This window comes from Vespula vulgaris, chromosome 7 (assembly GCF_905475345.1).
Source record: "Vespula vulgaris chromosome 7, iyVesVulg1.1, whole genome shotgun sequence".
In the NCBI taxonomy this organism is placed as follows: domain Eukaryota; kingdom Metazoa; phylum Arthropoda; class Insecta; order Hymenoptera; family Vespidae; genus Vespula; species Vespula vulgaris.
The window spans coordinates 5,428,136-5,440,027 of NC_066592.1; the positions used below are offsets into that span (position 1 = coordinate 5,428,136).

At 30.7% G+C, this 11,892-nt stretch overlaps 1 protein-coding gene across 2 annotated transcripts; it reads right to left on the reverse strand.

Moving 5' to 3' along the window:
* Positions 1–9,797: 9,797 nt before the first annotated feature.
* LOC127064944 (deoxynucleoside kinase) lies at positions 9,798–11,642 on the reverse strand. Of its 2 annotated transcripts, none has more exons than XM_050996647.1 (4): positions 11,485–11,642; positions 10,781–10,896; positions 10,450–10,699; positions 9,798–10,329 (listed from the first exon to the last, which is right to left on the reverse strand). In XM_050996647.1, the coding sequence occupies exons 1-4, from the start codon at positions 11,495–11,497 to the stop codon at positions 9,998–10,000; spliced, it is 711 nt and encodes a 236-aa protein (XP_050852604.1). In that variant the 5' UTR covers positions 11,498–11,642; the 3' UTR covers positions 9,798–9,997. The 2 variants fall into 2 exon arrangements, with proteins under 2 accessions (XP_050852604.1, XP_050852603.1); XM_050996646.1 differs by having other exon boundaries at positions 10,781–10,980.
* Positions 11,643–11,892: the final 250 nt, after the last annotated feature.

The window sequence follows — 11,892 nt, forward strand, 5'->3', positions numbered from 1 at the left end:
CCTGTCCGAACGGGAGAAAAGAAATCTTTCTACGCCTGAGGTAGAAAGATTCTTTAAGCACCCGTGTAAAAATCTAAGTCCTTCCATAGTCCTTGGGCGATGGAACGATTGCCGCATCTGAAAACAAACGGACTAACGAGGATTCTACTCGAAAATTCGCGAACCGAGATGCCTTTCCGCTTCGGGAGCTTCGAGCTTCTCAGCAAACTGGAGATGTATAAAACCCCGCTTACAGATCGCTCCACCGTCCACACCGTCGGCTTCAGACATCTCGAGACACGACCGGTTGTGTCTATATTTCGATTTCAAAAATCAAAACGTAGTCCTCGGTAGGACTTAATCTCGCGTCCGCGAACACCCACACGCGTGCCGGCCGTCACGCGCGTGAGTGTTTTCCCTATCATTCGCGTACGGAAGCAAGGAGACATACCCTCCCTGTATATAATAGAAATTATATGCAGAGAGGTTCCATTAACTTCCGTGTAAAAATCCCACGATGATCCGTCCCTCGATCACCTAATCTGAAACAGAAAAAGAATAAAAGCAGAGCATATAATTATATGTCAAAATTATATACATATTAAGACATTTAAATTGAAAAATTCTCTGTAAAAATCAAATTTGACGATTATAGATCCCTCGATGATCTAACCTGAAACAGAAGAAGAATAATAAAAATTATATGCAGAGAGGTTCCATTAACTTTCTTGTAAAAATCCCACGATGATCGGTCCCTCGATCACCTAATCTGAAACAGAAAAAGAACAAAAGCAGAGCAGATAATTATATATCAAAATTATATACAAAATTATATACAAAAGATATTTAAACTGGAAAACTCTGGAGAAATCTAATTTTACGATAATAGATCCTTCAATGATCGGAAGAAGAGTAAGGAAGAAAGAGAGAAAAGACGAGAAGAAAAGAAAAAAAGAAGAAGAGCTCTAAAAGATGCCGAGACGGCAGCCCGCCCAAAGGCCCACACCCGAGGGCCCCTCCCAAGGGTCCCACCCAAAACTTATCATTAATAAAAGTTAATAAAAGTAATTAATATAATGAATAATAGGAAATAATTAATATTATTGATGAAAGTATGTAATTAATAAAAGTAAATAAGAGTAAATAGGAACGAAAGAGAATATAAGTGCGATAGAAAAGTTTTCTGTGCGTTCTCTTAGAAAATTAACTTAGAACTTTGATATATTCAATTTATTCATCTGTCGAAATATAACTAACAATTTAAAATGTAATAAATTTAACGTCCAATTGACATTAGACAGGAAAAAGACTTTGGAAAAACATTGTAATATGCAGCCATTCGCCCGGTAGTACTTGCGTTATACGATTAAATATACAATTTAGTTCTACATTTTAGATAACATATATAATTTAGACATAGATTTAACCATATCGCAAGTACTACCGACCCAGGTCCCACCACTTGGAGGTTGCTGCATCTGGAGACCCGCGGGCTAACGGGGACTCTACTCTAAAATCCGCGAGCCGAGATGCCTTTCCGCTTCGGGAGCTTCGAGCTTCGCAGCAAACTGGAGATGTATAAAACCCCGCTTACAGATCGCTCCACCGTCCACACCGTCGGCTTCAGACATCTCGAGACACGACCGGTCGTGTCTATATTTCGATTTCAAAAATCAAAACGTAGTCCTCGGTAGGACTTAATCTCGCGTCCGCGAACACCCACGCGCGTGCCGGCCGTCACGCGCGTGAGTGTTTTCCCTATCATTCGCGTACGGAAGCAAGGAGACATACCCTCCCTGCATATAATCAAGATTATATACAGAGAGGTTCCTTTAACTTCCGTGTAAAAATCCCACGATGATCCGTCTCTCGGTCACCTAATCTGAAACAGAAAAAAAATAATAGTAGTGCTAAATATAAGATCAAAAATTAAAAAGATAATGAAAATGAAATATAAAAGCAAATATTAAAAAGATAATAAAAATTAAATGTAAGAACAAAAATTAAAAAGTTAATAAAACTTAAATATAAAAACAAAAATTAAAAAGTTAATAAAAGTTAAATACAAAAGCAAAAATTAAAAGTATAATAGAAATTAAATATAAGAACAAAAATTATATATACAATTATATGCGAAAACTTCCCTGTCAAAATTTAATTTCACGATGATCGGTCCCTCGACGTTCGGTCCCTCAATGATCTAATCTGAAACAGAAAAAGTATGAAACAGAATGAGAAATAGATATAAAGAATAAGGTATAAAGAAGAAGAAGATATAAAAAAAATAGGAAAAGAATAGACAAACAGAAAAAGGAAAAATGAACGGAAAATTTGCTTATGTGCGCATGAGAAAAATAGAATTCTGAACGATGGGTGTGTATCTCGAAGCTCGGTTCAGTCGAGCAAAATCAGAATATCATAAATGAATTCGATGTTTCTTTCGTAAAAGAACGACACCCGCCTAAGGCCCACACCCGAGGGCCCCTCCCAAGGGTCCCACCCGAGAGAAGATAGAGGAGTTAATGAACAAGTTAATCAACTGTTTAAAATAATTGTTCAATCTACAATATGCAGCCATAGGCTGGGTAATACTGGAATCCTGTTAGGTATCCTTCCTGTAAAAGTGAGACGAGAATATTCTATGTATTTAAATGTTCTTGTTTCATTTCCATGTGCACTTTTATTCAGTGTACTCTCAGTGGTCCTCACAATTTGCCATATTTTATACGTTTCGAAATTATTACTTTAATATAAAACTTGATTTTATAAAAATAAAATTACGGATTTAATAGGAGACTAATGATTAATAAAAGTTAATAAAAGTAATTAATATAATAAATAAAAATATATAATCATTATGATTCTCAAAAGTCTATAATTACTAAAAGTATATAATTAATATAATCAATAAAAGTATATAAGTAATAAAAGTAAAGAAGAATAAATATGAATGACAGAGAACGTAAATGCAAGAGAACAGTTTTTTGTGCGTTTTCGTATTAATTTTATAACTTTATTAATTTAGAATTTTTATATATTCGATCTATTTATCTGTTAAAGTATGATTAGCAATATAAAATGTAATTAATTTGACGTCTAACTGAAATTTGAGAGAAGAGAGATTTTGGAAAAAGATTGCAATATGCAGCCATCCGCCCGGTAGTACTTGCGCTATACGATTATATATACAATTTCGTTATAGATTTAAGATAACATATATAATTTAATTACAGATTTTAGAAATAATTTGACAGATTTCAATATATCGCAAGTACTACCGACCCAGGTCCCACCGCTTGGAGGTTGCTGCATCTGGGGACCCCCGGGCTAACGGGGACTCTACTCTAAAATCCGCGAGCCGAGATGCCTTTCCGCTTCGGGAGCTTCGAGCTTCGCAGCAAACTGGAGATGTATAAAACCCCGCTTACAGATCGCTCCACCGTCCACACCGTCGGCTTCAGACATCTCGAGACACGACCGGTCGTGTCTATATTTCGATTTCAAAAATCAAAACGTAGTCCTCGGTAGGACTTAATCTCGCGTTCGCGAACACCCACGCGCGTGCCGGCCGTCACGCCCGTGAGTGTTTTCCCTATCATTCGCGTACGGAAGCAAGGAGACATACCCTCCCTGCATATAATAGAAATTATATGCAGAGAGGTTCCATTAACTTCCGTGTAAAAATCCCACGATGATCCGTCCCTCGATCACCTAATCTGAAACAGAAAAAGAATAAAAGCAGAGCATATAATTATATGTCAAAATTATATACATATTAAGACATTTAAATTGAAAAATTCTCTGTAAAAATCAAATTTGACGATTATAGATCCCTCGATGATCTAACCTGAAATAGAAGAAAAATAACAGTAAAGGAAATAATTATATACAAAAATTATATGCAAAATTATATATAAAAAGACATTTATGTGCAATAATTTCCCTGTAAAAACATAATTTCACGATTATAGATCCTCCAATGATCGGTCCCTCGATGATCTAATCTGAAATAGAAAAAAAATAAAAGAAGAAAGAGAGACAAGAAGACGAGAAGAAAAGGAAAAGAGAAAAAGAGCTCTAAAAGATGCCGAGATGGCAGCCCGCCTAAGGCCCACACCCGAGGGCCCCTCCCAAGGGTCCCACCCGAGAGAAGATAGAGTAATTAATCAACAATTTAATTAACAATTTAAAATAATTGTTTAAACTATATGTATAATGTATGTTAGTTTCAGTTCTACGTACATTTTTATTCAGTGCACTATCAGTGGTCCTCACAATTGCCATATTTTATACGTTTCGGAATTATTACTTTAATATAAAACTTCATTTTATAAAAATAAAATTTAGAATTTAATTGAACTTTAGAAAAGAAAACTGCGAAAAATTTATTACTCGAATTTAATAATAAAAATGTATAAAATATGTAAAAATTCTATTCGCGTACGCGTGGCAATATGAAATGAGAGACGGAATGTTACGTCGTCTCAGATTTTCAAATCTACATTACTACTATATACTATATACTATATACTATATACTATATACTATATACTACTATATACTACTATATAAGAGCATTCTGAGTGACAACATGGTAAAATTAAAATATGACTAAGAACCATTTTCGAAGAGTTCTGTGGAACCTTCGAAAATAACTCAATAGTATGATAGTTGCCCTCTTGAGCCACAATTAGTGGGGGCCACTTCGGCATAAAGCCTCTTCTTTGCTTCGTGCCCTAATCACAACTATAGAACAAATTCCATAACTATCGTCAATATCAAAAAACTAAAACCAACTCTTATTCTAAGATATGGAAGAAAACTAATAAATCTAACGTAACTCAAACCTGAAACGAAAAAGCGAGCAAGCATCGGAAGAGAAACGAGAATTAATATATTAATTGCTGAAAATCCTAAGCTAAAAATTGATTAACTTATTCTACGTTCTGCGGGTTGTGATTCTACAAGTCTCTTTATCTTTTAACAACGACTTTACTCTACTTTATTCTTTCAAAATCAATGACTCTACTTTATTCTCTTAAAAGCAATGACTCTATTGAGACTTTTCTTTTATTAATAAAATTGATTAATATTTATTTAAAAATATAATGAAAAATTATTGGACGCTCCTTCTTACAAGCAATTATTCTAATTATTGGAAAATAAATTACAAAATTTCGCTTGTAATTCAGAGACTATCCATCGCGAATGTCTTCTTGCTTATTTATTACTAAAATTCGCGAATATCGCGATTCTTTATTATTTTCGCGAGAGAAAATTATTTAAAAATGCATTTAAATATTAAAAATTTTAAACAATTATAATTAACGCGTTTAAACAAGAAGACCCTATCCTGATCAAATAAATAAATCAAAAAATAACGAACCATTCACGAGTAAATCTCCGAAGAAATTTACTCGTGGTCACTCATTGCTCTTCTACTAATTAATTACAACCAATCACCCGTGCCGATTTGGACCTTTCGTCCTCGGCATGATTGAGTAATCGGAGGGATTTAAAAATTAACTTACTACTTTAGAAGTTCTGCGACGGCTCCAAAACACTGGACCGCGATTTAGGTCGAAATTGAGGGTGGACGATTTGTAGTTGGTTGAAAATGAGGTAGGTCGACATCGAAGTTGGTCGACATCCTCTTCAGTGATGCACTGACTCTAATTCGCGGTAGTTATTTATTAACGAACGGTCACTGAATTTATTTCGCGAAACTCTACTGTATATTATAAATACAGTCTGTGCGACTGTTAAAAAAGCAAATAACTTTACGAACAAACACTGACTCTAAAGACTGCATTGCACGCAGTCTATGCAAAAACACTTATGGTTTAAATCGCGAACCGCGAACGAACAAACACTGCTTCTACTTCGCGATATTTTTATTTTAACGGTAAAAACAGTCGATGATTCCATTGCTACGCGCGCGATTGCAACGAGGTTCTGAAACAAAAATCCAAAGAAAATAATAAGTATCACTGTTACAGTGAAAACTATAAATCATTAAAGAAATATGTGATAGATGTGAAAAAATATACTTACTTTAAGTCTTCGTTAATACTCGCTCCTATGGCATTCCGTGAAAATTTCTAAGTTCTCTCGTCGAAGTCCGAAACACAACTAAACTAGCAACTGTCAAAGTCGGGCAAAGACCCCACTTTGTTGTCGTCTCTCGAAGCCGAGTATCCCCACTTCGCAGTTATGTATAAAATCAATAATCTATCGTACATTTGATTTAACTGTTCGTTAATACTCGTTAACATTGTACTTGCGTAGAACCTTTGTTAATTCTCGCTCCTATGGCGTCCTATGAAAATTCCTACGGCCCCCCGTAAAGATAGACCGTCAACGTCCTCCGAAAGTGCCCAGTCGAAATTTAAAACAAAAGAAATAGTATAGAATGTGGAAAATATGAATGATAGAAAACATACGTGCGTAAACTCTTCGTTAATTCTCGCTCCTATGGCATTTCGCGAAAATTTCTAAGTTCTCTCGTCGAAGTCCGAAACACAACTAAACTAGCAACTGTCAAAGTCGGGCAAAGACCCCACTTTGTTGTCGTCTCTCGAAGCAGAGTATCCCCACTTCGCAGTTATGTCTAAAATCAATAATCTATTGTACATTTGGTTTAACTATTCGTTAATACTCGTTAACATTGTACTTGCGTAGAACTTTCGTTAATTCTCGTTCCTATGGCGTCCTATGAAAATTCCTACGGCCCCCCGTGGAAATAGACCGTCAACGTATTCCGAAAGCGCCCAATCAAAATCTAAAGATTAGTATAGTATAGAATTTCGAAAATATGAGTGATACAACATTGTACTTGCGTGAAATCTTCGTTTATACTTGCTCATATGGCATTCTTCGAAAATTTCTAAGTCCACACGTCGAAGTACAACGTAAAACTGAAACAGTAACTGTCACAGAAACTGTTAAGTTTCTCACGTGTTATGATCTTTTTAATATTTAAATAAACATAGTGTTGTTTAAATATTAATATTACTGTACTTCTTGTTCATTAAAAAATGTTTAAATAATTGTAAAATTATTAGTAGTATTGATTTATGATCTTTCGCGTTTAGAAATATAGAGCTTCGATGTGTACTCGACGAAAGACCAAAGAGAACTAACTCGGATATTGTCAAAGTTATTATACGACCCATGTGTGTTTATATTACACGTTTATATTATCCGAGATCAAAATTTCAAAGTATTGTAATTTTCAATTAGAATTATTTTAAGTTTCTCGCGTGTTATGATCTTTTTAATATTTAAATAAATGTACTATTGTTTAAATATTAATATTATTGTACTCCTTGTTCATTAAAAAATGTTTAAATAATTGTAAAATTATTAATAGTATTGATTTATGATCTTTCGCGTTTAGAAATATAGAGCTTCGATGTGTACTCGACGAAAGACCAAAGAGAACTAACTCGGATATTGTCAAAGTTATTATACGACCCATGTGTGTTTATATTACACGTTTATATTATCCGAGATCAAAATTTCAAAGTATTGTAATTTTCAATTAGAATTATTTTAAGTTTCTCGCGTGTTATGATCTTTTTAATATTTAAATAAATGTACTATTGTTTAAATATTAATATTATTGTACTCCTTGTTCATTAAAAAATGTTTAAATAATTGTAAAATTATTAATAGTATTGATTTATGATCTTTCGCGTTTAGAAATATAGAGCTTCGATGTGTACTCGACGAAAGACCAAAGAGAACTAACTCGGATATTGTCAAAGTTATTATACGACCCGTGTGTGTTTATATTACACGTTTATATTATCCGAGATCAAAATTTCAAAGTATTGTAATTTTAAATTAGAATTATTTTAAGTTTCTCGCGTGTTATGTTTTTTTTAATATTTAAATAAACATAGTGTTGTTTAAATATTAATATTACTGTACTTGTTCATTAAAAATTGTTTAAATAATTGTAAAATTAATAGTAGTATTGATTTATGATCTTTCGCGTTTAGAAATATAGAGCTTCGATGTGTACTCGACGAAAGACCAAAGAGAACTAACTCGGATATTGTCAAAGTTATTATACGACCCGTGTGTGTTTATATTACACGTTTATATTATCCGAGATCAAAATTTCAAAGTATTGTAATTTTCAATTAGAATTATTTTAAGTTTCTCGCGTGTTATGATCTTTTTAATATTTAAATAAATGTACTATTGTTTAAATATTAATATTATTGTACTCCTTGTTCATTAAAAAATGTTTAAATAATTGTAAAATTATTAATAATATTGATTTAAAGTCTTTCGGCTTTAGAAATATAGAGCTTCGATGTGTACTCGACGAAAGACCAAAGAGAACTAACTCGGATATTGTCAAAGTTATTATACGACCCGTGTGTGTTTATATTACACGTTTATATTATCCGAGATCAAAATTTCAAAGTATTGTAATTTTAAATTAGAATTATTTTAAGTTTCTCGCGTGTTATGTTTTTTTTAATATTTAAATAAACATAGTGTTGTTTAAATATTAATATTACTGTACTTGTTCATTAAAAATTGTTTAAATAATTGTAAAATTATTAATAGTATTGATTTATGATCTTTCGCGTTTAGAAATATAGAGCTTCGATGTGTACTCGACGAAAGACCAAAGAGAACTAACTCGGATATTGTCAAAGTTATTATACGACCCGTGTGTGTTTATATTACACGTTTATATTATCCGAGATCAAAATTTCAAAGTATTGTAATTTTCAATTAGAATTATTTTAAGTTTCTCGCGTGTTCTGATCTTTTTAATATTTAAATAAATGTACTATTGTTTAAATATAAATATTATTGTACTCCTTGTTCATTAAAAAATGTTTAAATAATTGTAAAATTATTAATAATATTGATTTAAAGTCTTTCGCCTTTAGAAATATAGAGCTTCGATGTGTACTCGACGAAAGACCAAAGAGAACTAACTCGGATATTGTCAAAGTTATTATACGACCCATGTGTGTTTATATTACACGTTTATATTATCCGAGATCAAAATTTCAAAGTATTGTAATTTTAAATTAGAATTATTTTAAGTTTCTCGCGTGTTATGATCTTTTTAATATTTAAATAAATGTACTATTGTTTAAATATTAATATTATTGTACTCCTTGTTCATTAAAAAATGTTTAAATAATTGTAAAATTATTAATAATATTGATTTAAAGTCTTTCGCCTTTAGAAATATAGAGCTTCGATGTGTACTCGACGAAAGACCAAAGAGAACTAACTCGGATATTGTCAAAGTTATTATACGACCCGTGTGTGTTTATATTACACGTTTATATTATCCGAGATCAAAATTTCAAAGTATTGTAATTTTCAATTAGAATTATTTTAAGTTTCTCGCGTGTTATGATCTTTTTAATATTTAAATAAATGTACTATTGTTTAAATATTAATATTATTGTACTCCTTGTTCATTAAAAAATGTTTAAATAATTGTAAAATTATTAATAATATTGATTTAAAGTCTTTCGCCTTTAGAAATATAGAGCTTCGATGTGTACTCGACGAAAGACCAAAGAGAACTAACTCGGATATTGTCAAAGTTATTATACGACCCGTGTGTGTTTATATTACACGTTTATATTATCCGAGATCAAAATTTCAAAGTATCGTAATTTTAAATTGGAATTATTTTAAATTTCTCTCACTTTACGTTCTTTGTAATTTTTTTAAACGAATATACTTTTGTTTAAATTATGTACTATTGTCTTAAAAAAAAAAAAAAAAAATTAAGAATTCAAGGTAGACAAATGGATAGTTTCAAAATGTTAACTTCAAAATAAATGTATTTTCGTTATAAATCAAAAATATTATATTTCTTTTAAGTACTTCTATTTAATAAGAGAGAATCGATATTGTATTTATCATGAAAATTTACATTTTTATATTATACTATGTATTTATAACAAGAAGGAAATGAAATACTAAGTATTTGGTACAGTTAAATGCCGAAGAGAATACTTATATATTATTTACATATATCTACTGTTTTTATTTCTTTTAATCCATGTGTGGCTGAGATAGTTGTATTTGCAGTTATTGTGTCATTTTCACCTTCTCTTTGTTGAGTAAAAATTTTATTTTTACATTTATCAAATTCAGCTACCATCTCTTCAATACTTTTATTTCCATCTAAGACAATAACTGGTGCTGGCAAAGAGAACAAGCTTTGGTATAGTAGCCATTCATCATGTATTTCATGAATTTGTTTCAGGTATTCCAATGACACAGAATTTTCCTCTTTACGAGCTCGTATACGCATTCTTTGGTAAACAATTTCTGGACTCGTCCTTAAATATACTGTATAATAAAAAAATAGTATTGATTAATAAATATAATAAATTACAAGTAAGTTAAAATATATCTTTATTACTTCCACGTAAAATAAATTTATCTTATATATAAAATAGACAATCTTACTTATTAAATCTGTTTCTATGTCAGCATTTTTTATACACCAATCAAACCATTCTTCTAATACAACAATTTCAAAATCTTGTAATATCTTATTACGTTTCATATTTTCTATAAATAACCTAGAACAGTAAACTGATCTCTCCATGACTTTATAAGGTAATTGTGTCTTATATGTATGCAATTGAAGCATTGTTAATTGTACATAAGATTGGAATATACAAGCATAACGCCTTGGATCCTTATACATGATTTCCTAAAAATTTAATTATAAAATTAATATCATATGTACACAATATATTCATGATATTTTATTGACAATATTAATATGACTTACTAATAAATTTACTCCAGCAACATTGCGCCATAATTCAACTGGTTCTTGTAAAACAACTGTATTGTCATAATTTTTAAAATGATTTAAAAATGTAGTTTTTCCACTTCCAATATTACCTTCAACACAAACAGTAAATGGTCGTTTGTAAGTCTTGCAAGGAGTTCCAGACATTATTCCTAATATATTACTAATTCTTCTGACTAAAACAAAATGATTATTTTGTTTAAATAGACGTATTCTACAATTATATGCCGCATATTATATTATAATATTTAGATCATTTTTAGTATTATAAAGGTATAGCATATATAAAAGATATATATTTAAACAAAAGAAGTTGGTATTCTAAAATAACATATTAACCTTTTATATATAGTTAAAACAAAATTTTTGTCAAAGACAATATTAAAAATTAAATAAGATTAAAAATTCACTTTAATTACGATAATACACAAAATCAGTACGATATATTATTTAAAAGTTACACTATTTTGTACGTTTTTAAACAATAATATAAACCAGCTGTGAATAAATAATAAGTTATTCTATGTAATTTATCGCGCAGAATTTATGGCGCCAAAATAATGTATCTAGAGATTTTAGAAAGTAACTAAGTTAGTGAGAAGCAAATGATATGATATTTTTGCATGGTTAATATATATAAGTACATATTAACAATGATCGTTGAATATATCAACTCTTACCTAAAAGACCCATTTTAGCAATTATATTAGTGTTATTAATATTACATATTTATTTTCACAAAATTATAACAAATAATTGCACGTTATCTTTAACCCAAATAACCATTATACTTCACGTTGTAATGCGCAGTGAAAGCTTTAGAATAGTTTATGATGAATCTACAATGTCGTAAAGGTGAGTACTCAAAGAATATATCTGACAATTTTCGATAATAATAATAAATTCATTTAATAAATATAATCCCTTAATTTTTATTATCGTAAAAAATAATGAGATTATATTAGTTTTTTACAATTAATAAATTGTTTTTAATAAATCATAAATTATACGGACCAATCAGAATGGAATATTTTTGTCCAATCAAATAAAAGATTATGGGGAACTTAAGAGCCCTCTATGAGTAATAT